Here is a 17,081-nt window from a genome sequence, read left to right as displayed (position 1 = left end):
ATTTATTTATTTATTAAAAAAATTTTTTTAACGTTTATTTATTTTTGAGACAGAGAGAGACAGAGCATGAACAGGGGAGGGTCAGAGAGAGGGAGACACAGAATCTGAAACAGGCTCCAGGCTCTGAGCTGTCCTCACAGAGCCCAACGCGGGGCTAGAACTCACGGACCGCGAGATCATGACCTGAGCCGAAGTCGGCCACTTAACCGACCGAGCCACCCAGGCGCCCCATCCCTGGATTTTTTTAAATATAATGTTCATTGGGCGCCTGGGTGGCGCAGTCGGTTAAGCGTCCGACTTCAGCCAGGTCACGATCTCGCGGTCTGTGAGTTCGAGCCCCGCGTCAGGCTCTGGGCTGATGGCTCGGAGCCTGGAGCCTGTTTCCGATTCTGTGTCTCCCTCTCTCTCTGCCCCTCCCCCGTTCATGCTCTGTCTCTCTCTGTCCCAAAAATAAATAAAAAAACGTTGAAAAAAAAAAAATTAAAAAAAAAAATAAATATAATGTTCATAATTTAGTGACTGACAAGCTCCAGGCACCATGCTGGGCACTTTACCTCATTGGTGACTTTTAGGTTCCCTTCCCATCCACACTGTCTCTGCAGAGGACTTTCTCACACGTGTTGGGCAGCGGGGCGGATACTGGCGCAGGACCATAGCCCGGTTCAAGATGTAGAACTTGGCAAGGGACTGGCTGCTCCAAAAACCTGCTACCTCATCATTGAAATGCAGATGAACACAGGTCCTCCAAAACCCGGCTACTGTGAAGGCACTGAGAAAAGGTAGGTTAAGAAATGATTAGCTGAAGGGGTGCCTGGGTGGCTCAGTCAGTTAAGCCTCCGACTTCAGCTCAGATCAAGATCTTGCAGCTTGTGAGTTCGAGTCCCACTTTGGGCCCTGTGCTAACAACTCAGATTCAGGCAGAGCCTGAAGCCTGCCTCAGATTCTGTGTCCTCCCTCTCCCTCTGCCCCTTCCCCGCTCGTGGTCCATCTCTGTTTCTCAAAAATAAATAAATGTTAAAAATTAAAACAATAATAATAAAAAGAAATGATTGGCTGAAGACCAAGCATAGGAGGCCCCATCGGGAAAGAGAAGTTAAAAAAAAAAAAAAAAGGTACAATCAGTGTGAATCTACTGTTTTCCTGTCCCACTTAGACGTTTTCCATATTTCTTTATTATTTACTTCTGATAGCCTGTGAATCTCATAGGAGCACAAATCCTCTCCAAAACAGATTTAATTGGGGGTAAAAAGGAAAAAGGCAGGAATCCTATGAAAAAGAAATCCCTGTGGCCATGTAAATGTGAGGGGTAAACATTTCGCTGACAGAAAGACTGGAGTTTGTTACTCCATGAAAATCTACCTAATTTATAGGTTACAGTGCTACCCCAAAAGGTTAGGTTAAATTCACCCTTAGAGAAATTTTAATTTTATTGTTACTCTTGTTATAATCTGGGAGGTTTCCCAAGATGGAAATGACAGTAGAAAAATAGGGGCCCATCTGAGAAACTCATCTAACAGGCAATTTGGGGGCAAATATATATATTCTGCTTTGTATAGTTTAGCACTAAAATGTATTTGAGTATTACCTAAGAACATGTCTACTTAATCTTAACCAATGGGTTATGGGAATCATCAAAAATCAAACACAATAAAAAGGAACAATATTTATGGCATTTTAAAGTCTATCCTATTATTGGTTAGTGCTCCCCTCAATTGTTTAACTGCAATTGGTTCCACTTTCTCAGTGTGGATGATTTTTATACACCTGAGTTAAACAATAATGCTGCTTGCAAGTGAAAAGTTAAAGACCAAGACAAGGCTTATTAGAATAACATTACACTTTTTTATTCCCTGCACTTATTTCGTCAATTACTAATTATTTCCCTTTTCCTATGCAACAAAATAGAAGCCGTAAAATCTTTGATTTAATGAAAACTTCCTTACCAAATAGGTCCTCCAACTCTGCTGAAGGCTTATAGGTAATTTATCTACCCCAGTAGGCAATGACCTTTTGTGAATCATGAGTCATTCCTCACTCCTAATGAGATGGATCCAGATGCCATCCCACCCTCTGCATGGCCCCCCGCCTTCCTCCATCCAAGGGAGGCGGCACCGCTCTGCGCCCTGCCTCCCAACTTCTCCGAAGTGGGCTGTAATTAGTCCCTGCACGGTGAACCTGCTCAGGAGGGAATCATCCTCGTCCCTGCTCTTCCTCGTTAAGGTGGCCGAACACTGAATATTCTCTAAATGGCCCCGAGGAAAAAAGGGTGAGGGGTGGGAGAGGCCAAGAAAAGTCTGATCATTGTCTGAGCAGTAGAAAGAACTTCCTGGTGCCTCGAGAGGCCTCTCTGCCTACTCTTCTCAAACCACAGTCGTGGAGAAATAACCTGGTGCTGGGAATACCATCTTGGACTCAGTGTTTTAGCCGCAAAGAGCAGTGCATACTGGGAGCCACGCCGTGGTCCTGTGGTCTCCCAGCACTTTTGACTGAGTGGATTCCAGTATATACGTTTATTTGTAAATTGGATTCTGTATTGCTGACTGTATATTATACACATGTATTGCTACTTATAATGTATTACTAATTATATATACATGGGGCACTAACTATATATATATTACTGTACATGTATATTTACTGTCCAGTACAATATAGTAAGTGCGTTATAAAGCAAATACAATAACAGAACAGGCATGAGATAAATAATAAAGATGAATAAAGGTTTTAATATCTTCTCCCTGTTTACTTCTGGATATTATAAATCTTCTGCTTCCTAGGGGTCCAGAGAGGGAGGAAGGACACTTGTGCTCTTCTTGGTCCTAGTAGATCACCACACGGCCAGAGTAACAGTGCTGGTGCCACTTAAACTCCCCATATCACATGTGCTCCCCACCAGTGTCTGCGGTGAAGGAACGGGAGGTTAACTGAAAGATCCAATGGTTTCCCCTACCCCACCTCACCCCACCCCTGCAACATGTTTTTCATGCTATGCTTTCCATTTACAGGAGCGGCCTTTGCTAGGAGAGTGAAAATATTGGCAGATGAACAGCTCTGGAGTTCCTTCCAGAATGTCTGATGCATTCGTCTTCAAAAGAGGTGGGCAATGGTGGAAGGTCTAGAAACACGGCTGCAGGCTGAGGAGAGGTAGGCATAGGCGACCCCACTCTGGCCCGTCGTGCACAGCCTGAGAACTCCCACATAGGCGAGGGCTTGTCCTTTCTCACTGCAAAGGCAGAAGGAAATTAGAAGTGGTCTTTCACTGGTGCCTTCACCAGAGGAACATCCACCTGAATGGAAGGGATGTGAACCTTGCAAAGGTACCAGCAGGTAGGGGGCATGGAGGGTGCATGGGGCGACATCAGTTGGAACATTTCCACACCTGACTTTGATTGCTTCTTGCAGCCACGTCTGTACAGCATGATCAATAGTTGAAAGTAGCCAGCAAATCAAAGTGCGTAAAAAATCCAAACTTGGAAATGTCTGTTCAAGCGTTATAAAATTAATAAGTATATTCATATTACTAATTAAATGAGGTTACCTATTTTAAATGTACGAGGTTGAACAAAACAGACTCTACGTACTAATTTTAAAGATAAAATTAAATTTTTTTTTTCTGGGGAGGAAAGAAATCTAATTCCTTCTCCTAGGATATTTCCTTATAGGACCTGATACTCCTATTTAAATTCTAATAAAAGAAAGAGAGTCATGGAAAAATTGTGTTTTTTTTTTTTTAATAACACATTCAAAAAAGAATTCCTTGATGACTTTGCACATTTGAAAAAAGTAAGCTACCAAGAATACTAAATACTTGAAGCTATGTTTTAGGGAGCTAATTTTCAATAAAAAAAAAAAAAATAAAACAAGAAGGAAATAGCCCTACCAATGCACAGTTTATTTCTAGGTCAATGATTTTGCTTTATTCACATGTCTGGGTGAGGCTGGCGTGTGCGACCTGCCAACTGAAGCCACTGCATTTGACACATTTCAGTGTCAGCTGTGGGATTTCTGCCTTAAATCTGTCAGGATGGCCCTGTGGCCACTTCTGCAAAAACCCTTGGGGACAAAATTTATTGTTATACCTCAATAGCTTTTTGTTCACCTCCAAAATAGGGGTCCAGGGTCATACTAATGATTGTGGAGAGACAAAATGCTCTCTCTATATTTTATTAAACAGATCTCTTAATAATTAATCAAATGTGAAAATTATTTTCCATCACTCTGACACTAAGGCTAAAGCATTGCAATTTTTTTCTCAGCCTGTTTCTTTTCCTTTTAAATTGCCCTCGGTAGATTCCCTCAGCTACAAAGCAAGTGAGTAGAGAAAGCCCAATTTACGACTTCGCTTTTTAGACCATAATCACCCCTCTGGGCTTCTACTGGGGAAGGGTTGGGGGGGGTTTGTAGGTTGTCAGATAAACACCTGAGAAGGTGTGTTCTTGGGTCTCCCAGATCCTTTGAGGGGCCATGATAACATGAAAGTCCACCCTGAGCCAGGCATCACGGCACCTCTATCAAGAGACGGCATTATTGGAATAAAGGCATGGCTCTTTCCCTCAACGAGTTTCTGTGTTTGGGGGAGAAGACAGCTTGGTGAAGTAAGAATCACTTTGTTCATCTCTGGATGTGACAAGGGGACACTGCATCGCTTACGAACTGGCCCTGAGTTCCGCTTCCAGGCATTTTGGCAGTGGCATTTGCTCTATTTTCATCCTCTGGCAAGACCACTTCAGGAGCTGGGTGATGTCTTAGGGAGTCGGCCCCGCGTCCCTGACAGATTAATACCAGATAAGGGACATTGCTAGGGAAATGCACGGCAAGCAGTTCTTCTGACCTTTCCTTACTGAAAGGTCAGAGAGAAATTAGAGGTGGTCTTTCATTGCTGCCTTCCTCTAAGAACATCCCATCTGAATGTGTAAGATGTGAGCCTTGCAAACACAGGACTAAGCATGTGCGGGGAGGGCGGGGGGTGTGGAGTTGGGCTGATATTCACAGAGGGGGCTCTGAGGAGTGTGTGGGGAAGGGGGCGGTGTGTAGGTGCACAGCTGAAACCACTGAACTAGGTAGTGCGGGAGCTAAGTGGGCGACAGGAGTGGGTGAGAAGCGCACAGAAGAGCAAGGGCTGCCGACAGCAGCATCAATATTCTCCCTCTGAGCACTAATTACATTATTAAGCAAACAGACCAACACAGGGTGTGAGGGATGGAAACATGTATTTAGGACCCAGTCACTACCCACTTGGTTGTAAATAATCGTGTGCATACACAGTTCTTTCCCTCCAAAGTGCACAACTGGGCACTTTCCTTACTTTCTCTTTAATTTACTAAGCTTGAGAAAGGGACATATTGTTGCCATGCCAGCCGTTCTTGAAGGAGTCAGATCCTCTGTACTCTGTGCTAGCCAGCTCTATCAGGTATTTCTGAAAGTGGTGGCCACAGCAGCCACCATCTCCCCAGAGAAGAGGCAGGATTCAAGAGGCACAGGAAATAGGCTTCAGGAGTAGCAACATGCATTTTCTTGGCTGCAAAGAGCATGTACTTGCTAATTAGACCTTTGCAGTATACGAGAGCCCAAATCTCCTTTGATCTGGCTAAATCCAGTCTAAAGAGGTGGGTGTAAACACAGGATTGGAAGAAACCAGGAACAACATGGAAAGGATTTGTATGCAATGGGAATAAATCTGTTACCAAAAAAAAAAAAAAAAAAAAAAAGTCTAAGAGGAGCTTGCAGAAGGAAATCTGTGGCAGGCTGAGCCAGCCGGGTGAATGGCAGAGAGAATAGAGGCTATTTGAATACTGATGTGGCCCTCACTTTCTTCCATTTCCATTAATGACATGCTCATCAAGGGCAAACAATGGGACCGGCTGCCGGCGCCTGTCACAGTGTGTGGGTGCTGGGATGCCAGGCTGTCATCCCTGGGCTGCATTTAGAGACCTGCACGCTAATAAGAAGTGCTCTGTGCCGTCAATGCAGACAGGTGCTTCCGCGGCTGGGACATGCTCCATTCCCTTCCCCCTGAAACCCTCCTCTCCCAGCCCCCCTGACAGACACCATGAAATGCACAAATTAACAGCCCCATCATGTTGGGCTGCTGCTGCCTGCGGTGAAAGCAGAAAATCAAGTTGTCACCCAGGGTGCAGTGATAAAGCCACAGCCTCATTTCTCTGTTGGTGCCCTATAATAGCAAATGCCAGACAGCTGGATGGATGGGAGGCTTTAGATTAAGGCCTTGATGCACTCTGGCCAGAGAATTAGTAGTTGCTGTTTCCATGTGGATATTCTGTTCAAAACAAACATCTGGAGAAAGCAAAGTTTCCTAGGGCAGAGTACCCTTGGCTTCTTCTGGAATCAAAGAAAACAACCAAAAGAGAGTGGTGTTGCCTTTCAAACAATCCCAGTTAAGATTCTGACTGTGCATTTGCTCAGAACTTTATCAAGGACTTAGAGCTACGCAAAGGTTAACAAGTAAGCAGAGTCCAGTGCTGAGGCCAATCTCGAAGCAGAGAACAGTTCCTGGGTCCAAACAGGGCCTTGGGCTACTTCACCTCCCAGTCAGCAAGTTCCCTGATAGACTCGTTCTTCCGAATTTGTAGACCCCTTAAGTGCTCTCTGTCTGAGGCTGCCCCCCGCCCAACCCCCAAGCTGTTCTGCTCCTCGGTACACGTCATCATAGACTGAAGCTACTTGTCATGAAATAATAGATACGAAGCACCCTGCTCCCCTGGCACCACAGCCAGTTGGCTCTAAGTTTCCGGTGGCCTGACCGAGCCTGGGCTGACATGGCTGAGCATGCAAAAGGCAAGAAATGGAGGGGCCTGAGCCCTTCAGACTCCAAGGAGTTTAATGACATAATGGCCTGAGAACTTCAACATAAAACAGGAAGAGCAACTAACGAAACTTACAACATAAAACCCCCCTCCTGTCATTTTTATAGTAACAGTAAAACACTTTATTGAATTTATGAGCTACATAATGACTATGAAGAATGTAAGTTGAATTAGAACCAACTCGGAAGTATAATATCAACTATAACTATAAACCCTTTTCTATTACCCCATCCCTTCAGCTTTTTCTGTCCTCTTCCTTTTAACCAGGGGACATTGCCTTCCTCAGACTTACGTCTGAGACAGAGTTCACAACTTGCTAATAAATCTTGACTCTCCCTCCAAAGCTCCACGCTGGTAAACCTCCAAGGGGGTAGACTCTCTCTCTGGGGGTGACCATTCCCCTCTCAAAGCCTCCGAGCCATTAAAATGCATTTGAGAAAAGAAACCAGTTTGTCTTTTCTTTGCATAAAGCCTGTCAAATCCAGAGGATCTCTGAGGATATACATCACGTATTTCAATATCCGTAACTCCACACGGTAACGGCCTTTCCAAAACAGACATACTACAACCCCCTTACAAGTTTACGAGAAGCACCTCAGTCAGGGATTCAGCCTGTGTGTGGGGGGTGGTGGTGGTCAATTCCTAATGACTGGATGGGGGAAACGCAGATCACTGAGCTAAGCAGCGTGCTGGGCTGTGTTTTCTGTTTCCATTTCGCTCCTTAAGTCTTTCTGTTCCCAAAGGATTTTTTTCTGGAGGGGTAATAAAATAAAATGGGTGAAACAAAGCCATAAGCCAGTTAAGTCTGAAAGACATGTCATCTCATCTAAAAGGAAGAAACGGACCATTTCCATGCCTAAGGCTGACAGCAACGCCTGAGCTGGCAATAGTGCTATTCCATTTGATTTATAGAATAATGGGGTGACAAATGACGACAAAAATAAACTTTTACTGCACTGAACTGCTCCTTTATTTATGAAATTTGGCCAAGTAGTGAAATCTTTTATCTGCAAGTTGTAACATGGAGTGGGAGCGAGCGATTATGGTGTGGTAATAGTAACCCAGCGATGGAGGCTGAGTCAGTTGGAAATGGATTGAGGTAAAATAACTACCGCACCATGATAAATGTGAACAGCGCTTTGCTGACAGATGATCTAACAGGTGTTCATAACAACTATATAAGAGGATTTATTTATGACCAGCCACAGCCGCAGCACTGTAAATCAACTCCAGCAGCTGCACACCGCTGAAACCAGGTCCCTGATGGAGGAACGGTGCAAGAGCCCAAAGAACACAATTCACTCCAGAATCTTAATCATCAAATAACATTTTTTTAGGTAATTACACCACAGCACAGAAATCATAATTACTTTCAATTAGAAAATGGAGCTGCCCATAACTTTGTTTACAAAATATTTTTATTTAGGCCCTGTGGTTTTGATGAGGCACGAGTAAAATGGAGGCCCCAGGGTCACGGAAAGAGTGCCCTTGGGTGTTGGCGAGTTCTGTGTGATGCCAGTATGAGGCTCTTTCATGACGGCTTCATTTTTTAAGTCAAAAATCAAGCCTTAAGTGGGGAGGATACTTGGTTTCCTCCAAATGTCTGCATTAACTTCCTGGGGGCAGTGTGTTTGGGTTCACACCTTACCCTTTCTTGTTCCTAACTTTACATGGTTAAATAACAAAGGGAATAAGCCTATAATAGTGAACTCAGGAGAAATGGGGAGTTTAAATTCAGGCTGAGGGGCCCATCTTTACACAGCTTTTTAAAATTTGCAAAGGCAAAATGTAACGTTTTTCTTTTTGTAGGTGACGGTCTTAAGATTTCCTTTGTTATCCATGGAGATGGTTGACCCTACCGTAAAACAAGAGTCCTCATTCATCACGCTATTTAAAAAACTAAAAAAGAGAAGATGCTCTTCTAAGAGGAACAAATCACAATCTCGGTTGAGGTACGTTTTCAGAGCTAATCTGTCTTCCCTCCTTCCCTCTCATATTATGAAACTTCCTCCTCGGCAACCCCTCCCAGGCCACTTAACGAGAAGGGTGGGCAAGGCGAGGCTTCCCTGTTCTCCCCAACCACACGTGCGGCACCTGCAGTCTGCACGGGCTTACATGAATGAACCCACCGGCAGAATTATCTGCTGGTCAGGCTTTCTAGACATCTCTGCATCTGAGAATAAAGATTCTCCTGCACTGGGAAGCCTGGCTGGCTCATTCAGTACAGCGTGCAACTCTTGATCTCAGGGTCATGAGCGCGAGGTCCACGTTGGGTGTAGAGAGTACTTAAATTCTTCTACACTTAAGCCTCATCTTTGGTGTCTCTGGCACTCAAGGCTGTAGATGAGAAAGCAGTGTCATTAAAGACAAGTTTGAGTCTGTTGTAGTAATTCCATATTTGAGTTCTGAGGAGTTAGGGTCTTCAGTGTATACGTTTATGGAAGCAGCCAGGAATTACACGTACAAGTGACTGTGCATCAAACTGGCTCCAGAAAAAGACAGACACGAGGGAAGATTAGACATCACTTAAACGTACAATCACTACTAGTAAGTGGATACCAATGGAATTTCATGTTCATTAGGTACTCTGTAAATAAAAAACGACTCCTTTTAGAACCTGGAAATAACTGAAAAGCATAGGAAATACCTAAAATCCCCAAGGAAATATCTAAAATTGGCTTACAAGTGGGAGAATAGAACCAACAACGTTGATTTCTCCTGATTTCTAGTTCATTGGTTCCCAACCTTTTCCTGCCTCTCCACTGTTTCTAAGTGCAGCACAGCCCCACCCGTAGTATCGCAACCATTGGTTCCTCCTCTAAACTGCCAAAGCACACTGAGCTGGAGACCTGGGGGCTGGTGTCAGGGAGACCCTGGGAGGGGAAAAAGGAGAAATGAGGGCGCAGAGAGTGGTGCAGGGGTAATGCCGCTCCCTGTACAAAGGTACATTTTAAGAGACGGCCTCAGTTGAGAACCATATATTCTTCCTTCTCCCACTCCTAGAAACTCTTTTCTCTTCTAAATGCCATCCAACTTTTAAGACCTAGCTAGCTTCATTGCCACAGTTGAACCTTCACAGACCTCTCTAACCCATTGATCACTTCTTTCCCCAAATCCAACAGCTCTCACTGGTGTGATCTGACAATTAATCATGCAACTGCTTCACAACTCTTCCCAGAAACGATTTCAGCTTTCAAACAGCTGTGCTCCAAGTGTGTTGGTCAAGTGATCATGTGAAATCCAAAACATTTTCATTCAAACACTAATTTCACATGGTGGTTAACTTACCAGATCAGGTCTTAAAATAGTGCTTGCTCTGTAAAACAGTTGAAAAGTGGTAGGAAAAAAGTGACGTTACTAAGAAAGAAAGAGAGTAAAACATTCATTTAGTCATACTGAAAGCTATTTGTCAGGAAGGAGATGGAGACTGAAGATTCAGGAAAGAAATTTCATGATCCATTTAAGGGCATGTTTTTCTATTAAACACAATTTCCATTCATCTAGAAATATAACACTATCATAAACTTTTTTTTTCTGATTCCTGTAAAATCTCAAGTAAAGAGTGACAGTGATCATGAAAACTTTTCTTGAGGTAACTGGTCAAGTTGGAAGGCAGGAGGGAAGGAAAAGGATGATTTAAAAAAAAAAAAAAGGCAGGGACACCTGGGTGGCTCAGTCAGTTGAGTGTCCAACTCTTTGATTTTGGCTCAGATCATGATCCCAGGGTTATGGGATCGAACCCTGAGTTGGGCTCCATGCTCAGCATGGAGATGCTCTCTTTCCCTTGGCCTTTCTGCCCCTTTCATGCTCTCTGAAAGAAAAAAAAATAAGCACGTGGTCAGAAAGTAATTGCCTTTCAATGAACTGACCTCCAACTGATGGAAGAGCCATCAATGGCTGGTCTGGTTAAACCACCTGTGTGAGGAGAGGGGAGGTGGAGGTGAAGAGATGGGTTCAGCAACTTGGGGGGGGGGGGGTGATAGTTCACTTAAAGCTATTTGACTTGGCACCCAAAGTGCGTGGGGGTGGGGAAGGTGAGCCTACATTACTATGTAAGCGAAGTTAGTTTGCAAACCAGGGCTCACTGACTTAGTGGAGTCCATACTGCCATTTCTTCATTTATTGCCAACTGGACTGTGGTTTCTTGAGGGGTATAGAACGCATCTTGTATTTTACTATACCCAACAGTGGTTAACTGCAGCTCTTCATGTTCCACAATAGACAATCTTGAAATAGAAAGGAAATAGTAAGAATTTGTTAATTTTGCATTATAACATAGGGCTTTTTACCCCCTTATTATGTGAAAAGAGGATTTTCCCCCTTTAAACACAGTCCCGTATAAGGTAAGAGAAGTTAGAGAGAGGAAACAAAGAAAGTCAAAGAGCTTAGCTTTTCCTCTAGCTAGCTAAACTTTGCTTTTCAAAACCTTCCTTTATGTCATTCATCATTCTGGATTCTTGTCTTCTCTAATATATAACTTCTTAACATGAAACAGGTTACAAGGGCAAACTTTTCATAAGCTATTAGGAAGTTATTTAAATATTTGCAAATGGTAACTGGGAAGGGCAAGTATGAAGTACTTTAATTTGATTAAGTTCATTGTTTTAGTCTCTTCAGAATAAAAACATTCTCCTTTTCTTATAATAAATAAAGCAAAGGTATTGGGATACCAAAAATGAGGCAATGTGATACCAAAAATGAGGCTCAGTCTGAAATACACTATGAGAGCCATTCTTCAAGATTGGTGTACATAAAATGTCCCATTAAGTGGACATTAAAATGAAAAAATATAGCTAGAATTAAGAATTCAACATTGACTAACTCGACTCAATGGAACAATTTAAAGATAATCATGGATTATGATAAAGTTAAAGGAAATATGAGGTAAGGAACTATGAAACATTGTACCAAAAAAGGAAGAACACCCTCCCTCCCCTGCCCTCCACCAAATCTTTAACTTGGGAATTTTGTTATTTTTCTAATTTCATTTATATGAAAAATATTTTAATGGTATTAAGCTCTTGATGTTAAAATGGCTTCAACTGTTAGCATACCACGTTACATTATTTAGTATACATTTTAAATCTAAGTTAGCTATCAAAAATATATCTTATTCAAAAATAAACTTCTACTGAAATTTCCTTAATTTAAAAATATGTACCTATAAATGACCTATTTGCAAAGATAAGAAGTGCCCTAATTTAAGGAAAACAAAAAGCTGTCTACATCACAACATACATTTTCCCTCTGCTTTGATGCATCAAGTGTAAATATGTTTTTCAGGAAATAGGTATTTATCCCTTCAAATTCTTTCTAACATTTCAAAAACTTGTTGACTTAAAGGGAACCTGGGCGGCTCAACTGGTTAAGCGACTGGCTTCGGCTCAGGTCATGGTCTCATGGTTTGTGAGTTCAAGCCCCACGTCAGGCTCGGTGCTGAGAGCTCCGAGCCTGGAACCTGCTTCGGATTCTCTCTCCCTTTCTCTCAAAAATAAAGACACATTAAAAAAAAATTTTTTTTTTAATTGTTGACTTAAAAACCCAAAGTTATTAAGTGAGCCCTGAGAAACAGGATTAATAAAGGAAGTGCCAACAGCTTGCAATTATAAAGGTGTGTCTGGTGGCAGCATTGCCATCGCATGTAAGGTTCCAGAATGAGGTAGAACACGTGACTTCTGTAGCAATACTTCTCATCCAGATTAACTGCTGTATTTCAAGAGCAGGACAATTTAACCATCTTGCTTGCTCTCTCCAGCTTACAAGTTTGAATTGAAATGATTTTTCACATCTATTTTGTTCTTCTCAACATGTATATTCCAGGGATGTTTAATTATGGTTTTTTTTTTCTCTTTATATATGTTCTACAATGTTTCCATCAATGCATATTCTCTACTTTTAAAAAATCCTTATTTTTTAAGGATTTTTGGCTCTACGGAAAGGGAAATGACTAGCATATACTAACTGAAAGAGTATTACCTTGTATCAGAAAGATAAATAAAATTTCAACCGGTTTTAAAGAGGTATAAAAATCTCAGAAAAAATTTTTCTGGTTAGAGAATAACTTTTTTTTTTTTAATGTTTTACTTATTTTTGAGAGAGAGAGAGCCAGCATGAGTGGGGGAGGGGCAGTGAGTGGGACAGATAACTGAAGTGGGCTCCACACCGACAGCAAGAGAGCCTGATGTGGGGCTCAAACCCATGAAATGCGAGACCATGACCTGAGCCTAAGCTAGATGCGCAACCAACTGAGCCACCAAGGCACCCCTGGTCAGAGAATAATCTTAATGAAAATAATCTTAACTTGTTGAAGTTAGCCAACAAACACTCCCGGGAGAAGCGCTGATATGTTGATCACGTAACAGGTTTTTAAAATTTCCAGAACTAGATTTATAGTGATTAGTTTCCAAAGGTGTTTCAGTCCACCTAAGTTGGGCATCAAGATCTATAAAGGAACAATGAGATTCAAAGAATTTATTCAGCAGGTGTAATAGGCCTTACAATCTGATCTCTACTAATCAAAATTGCACAGAGACATTTTATTGTACAACATGATGGATTTTTATTATTAAATATCCAATTTTTTTCTTGGAGTTAACTACTCTATAACACAACTAGAAAATCTACCCGGAGTTGAAAGTGGTTTTTCTGTCACTAACTAAACCCCATTAATTGCTTCTTTGTGAATATAACAAGCTATTTACTTTTAAAACAAATATCAGCATATGAACTTCAGGATTACACACACTCATTAAAAATGCAAAGACACATGTTATTCATATGCTAGTTTATTATTCATAGATGATTTCATGACGAGCATTGTCAATAACCAATTACAAGACCAGGAAATTCACAGAACAAAATTTTGCAGAGATCTTATTGTTTCTGTATTTAATTCTAAAAAGTATGCTATTCCAATAGCAATAGTACTTTCACATACCCAGCTCAGAGGCCATTTAGATTGTTTCTAGGGCTAATTTTTGGTTGCGGTGGGAGGGAGGATAATTTCCAATGAACTTAAAACACCCAATTCATGTCCATCACTGTGGAAAAAGAGAAGGAAGAGGAGAAGGCCAGAAGTAGCAGGACAGAGAAAATGCCACAAAGATTCAAGAGTTGAGAAAATTGACAGTAAAATATATGTTCTTTGGTTAGCAAAGCGAAAAGGGGGAAAGTACTGCATACATGATAGATACACACTAGCATTCTAAAGCAGGAGACAAGAATGTCAAGAGTGTATTCTTCCCCCACTGCCAGATGGAAGGGCTATTATTATAAATGAAAGGCAGCAGTAGTGGATGCCAGGCACTTTTGTTGTGTGCCAGATTCTGAAGTCCAGATGTAAGCAGGTTACCCCTGGGACAGGACAGGCTTCAGCTCCCGCAGCAGAACAGAACCGATCACCGTTTTCTCGGTGTTGATGATAAGCTGTGCTGTGGAGCCTTCCTTTAGTTCCACTGTAACTAGCATCAACGACCCACTGTGCACAGTTTTAGCTGCAAACCTGAAGGAAAAAAAAAAAAAAGAGGGAGAGAGAGCTTTTATCATGAGGGAGGAAAAACGGAGATGGCATAAATTCAAATAGGTTTAAAACAGTTCTTTTTTTCTCAATAATTTCTTGCAGGTTCCCTACTGCCAAAACCCAAAGCCAAGCATTCTTCTGAAAAATCAATAAACTGCCCAGCACCATGCTTACCACAAGCAGGTAATTTCAGTGTGTCTTTAGAACAAAACAAGAAGAGGAAGTCTATTTTACTTATTAGTTTGAACAAGAGACTTATGTGAATGATTCTCCATTAACATATATTTGGGAATCATTCATTTGATATTTAATATTCCACCATGCCTAGGGTCACATAAAATAAACCGCTGCATTTTTATTTTTAAAACATGTTGAGAAAAGGTACTTTTCTCAAAGAGCTTGAAATTTTAAGTCCTCATATCTGAAAATGATTATGCAAGAAGTTAGATAATTTTATGTACATTATAAAACTTACGTTTCAAAAATTCATGCATGTTAAAATATTCAAATTCAGTCTCTAACGTTGATGATGACATATAACAATACCACGTGACAGCCAAATGCAACACCCATACTCCCTCTTTTTAAATTTTTTTTTAACGTGCAGAATGTTACATACTTCTTTTTGCTTTAGAATAGAGGAAACTTGAGGTCTGAGGCTCCATTACTAAATTCCAAGACATGAAGAATCTACTAATTACACGGAATTAAAAGCAAAACTAGCCTTTTAAGCACTGCAATTGACTGAAAAGCCGTTGGAGGCACAATGAACTTCTGTCAATCCTGCTAATTCATTCTGCACGCACAGTTGAGCCCCAGAGACGTGAAGGAAGAGGACGGAACCCTCCTAGGCCTCCATTTTCCACATGGAGCATGTTCCACACATTTTTTTTAGGGGGGTGGGAGGGGGTTTGATTGCAGGGATGACTGGAGAAAAACAAAGTTGCTGCACATGAGCTTTTGAAAACACTAACAAGTGTAGAGCAGGTCTGTGACCTGCTGTGACCCCACTTTGCAGGGCCAATCCCCTTTCCCCTTTCTGTATGACACGTGTCTGAATCTGAGCCATCTGCCTCAATTTGCGCAACATCTTCAGCCACAATGGCACCCAGTTAGCCCTGACAACAGCTCACAATACATAAAAATAAAACTGCCGCGCTGACAGCACGCTGCGGACTATTCAAGAGCAAACCAACTGGTCAGTGTCTCATGTCTGACAATTAGCATGGGCCTTGCGCAGAGCCCACGGTGTCCTCAGGGATCTGTTTAATTACCATCAACATAAAAGAGGGAGTTTATCAGGAGACACTCAGAAAAACTTCACTCCCAACTTAATTAAAATATTAGCCACTTAAGCAGGAAGCAGATTCTCTTTAAATGAAAAGTAATTTCTTCTTTGAGTTTTCAAAAATGACATCAAGATTTCATAACACATTCGATTCTTCTTTTTGGAAACCTAGCAAGCCATTTTTGACCTGAACGGAGTAATGAAAATCAGTTTTCCAACAGTAATTAGAATAATGACTCAAAAGCAAAACAAACAGGCTAATATGAAAATATTATCCACATTTTTAAGTTGCATTTTAAGGTATAAGCTAGTGGGTTGTTGATAAAGTATGTTAGAAACCTTTGCTGTCCTTTATTTGTGTATTTTCTACAAACATGGAAAGCTACTCTCTCCAAACACATGGAAGACTTGTAAGGAATCCGACAGAGCAGTTTTCCTACTGTGAGAAGCAACTGTAAGTAACCGTGTGCTCTTCAGATGTCCACACAGGACCTAAGGAACTGTTTCCTAATCTCATCTTTTAGAGAGCACAAACAACACTGGCCCTAACATGACCGACCCCCTTTTCTATCACCCCTTCCAAGTTTATGCATTTCTTTTGTCCAAACTTTTGGGATTCTTCTGCTTCACAGCAGAATCCTGTTTCTGTATTTCTGTTAAACCATGTCTGTATGTCGGACTAGGCAGCTCTACTGTCCTACTCATTTATGTAACTTTTCTCCCCACAGATTTGATCATCACCAAATCTTCATTCAACACATCTTTCAACAGAGGTCTCTATTTCTGACAGGGTTATAATTATGTAAACAATAGTCTTATTAGTCCCTTTATTTACTTAACACTTGTGCCTTGGGACTGTAGAGAAGGAGATTATGTCTCAACAGGAACACAAAAGCACTTGAATTTCAGGGTTGCACAGCCCCAAGGCACATTTTATCTCTTTTGCATTAAAAACTTAGAATCGATGCTACACTAATACAAACTCAGCAGAGACAAATGTCAATTTTGATGCCAGTATGTTTACAGAGATTAAAATTAGTGTCTTGTACACGTTTTTGAAATCCTATTACCATAAAAATTCTCAATAGTGTAAAGATTAGGGGCAGTAAAGAAAAGAGGCATTTGCTTACCCTACAGTGGAAATATGCTAAGCAAATCATCCTAGCAATAAAATCTGTTAGCTGGTATAAAAGCTACTGCCTGTTAGCTAGGTCTCTGTGTTCTAGTGGGCACAAATGGTGGAAGCAATGTTTTAAAGCAAGAGACTAGAAGATCAGATGTTCTGACATTCTCATTTCACAGTTCAAAAAGGATGTATTTAATTGGAACACAGCATGATTACAACTGGTTTGTTTTGGTCCAGGAAAAGCAAAGCCACCCCCGCCCCAAATTTATTAATCAGTTAATGCCTGAACAGGCTATGCTTTAACATACACTGAAAAGACAGTTA

The 17,081-nt window shown here is 41.5% G+C and overlaps 1 protein-coding gene and 1 long non-coding RNA gene across 3 annotated transcripts in view; one reads left to right on the top strand and one right to left on the bottom strand.

The window, feature by feature from the left end:
- The first annotated feature begins 2,718 nt into the window (after positions 1–2,718).
- Positions 2,719–16,479, top strand: LOC132681245 (uncharacterized). The gene is made up of 3 exons (XR_009610959.3): positions 2,719–3,096; positions 8,634–8,776; positions 14,446–16,479. It is a non-coding gene; the product is annotated as an uncharacterized LOC132681245 (long non-coding RNA).
- Positions 13,594–17,081, bottom strand: part of AP3B1 (adaptor related protein complex 3 subunit beta 1) — a 264,795-nt gene continuing 261,307 nt past the window's right edge. For both annotated transcript variants that reach the window (XM_060635493.3, XM_060635494.3), the window contains one exon: positions 13,594–14,325. In XM_060635493.3, coding sequence (XP_060491476.2) covers positions 14,172–14,325 — 154 coding nt within the window. In that variant the 3' untranslated portion in view covers positions 13,594–14,171. The remainder of the gene's footprint in view (positions 14,326–17,081) is intronic.

Source organism: Panthera onca, chromosome A1, assembly GCF_046562875.1.
Source record: "Panthera onca isolate mPanOnc1 chromosome A1, mPanOnc1 haplotype 2, whole genome shotgun sequence".
Taxonomy (NCBI): domain Eukaryota; kingdom Metazoa; phylum Chordata; class Mammalia; order Carnivora; family Felidae; genus Panthera; species Panthera onca.
Note: the sequence above shows the minus strand (reverse complement) of the source record. Positions and strands in the feature narration are given on the sequence as shown.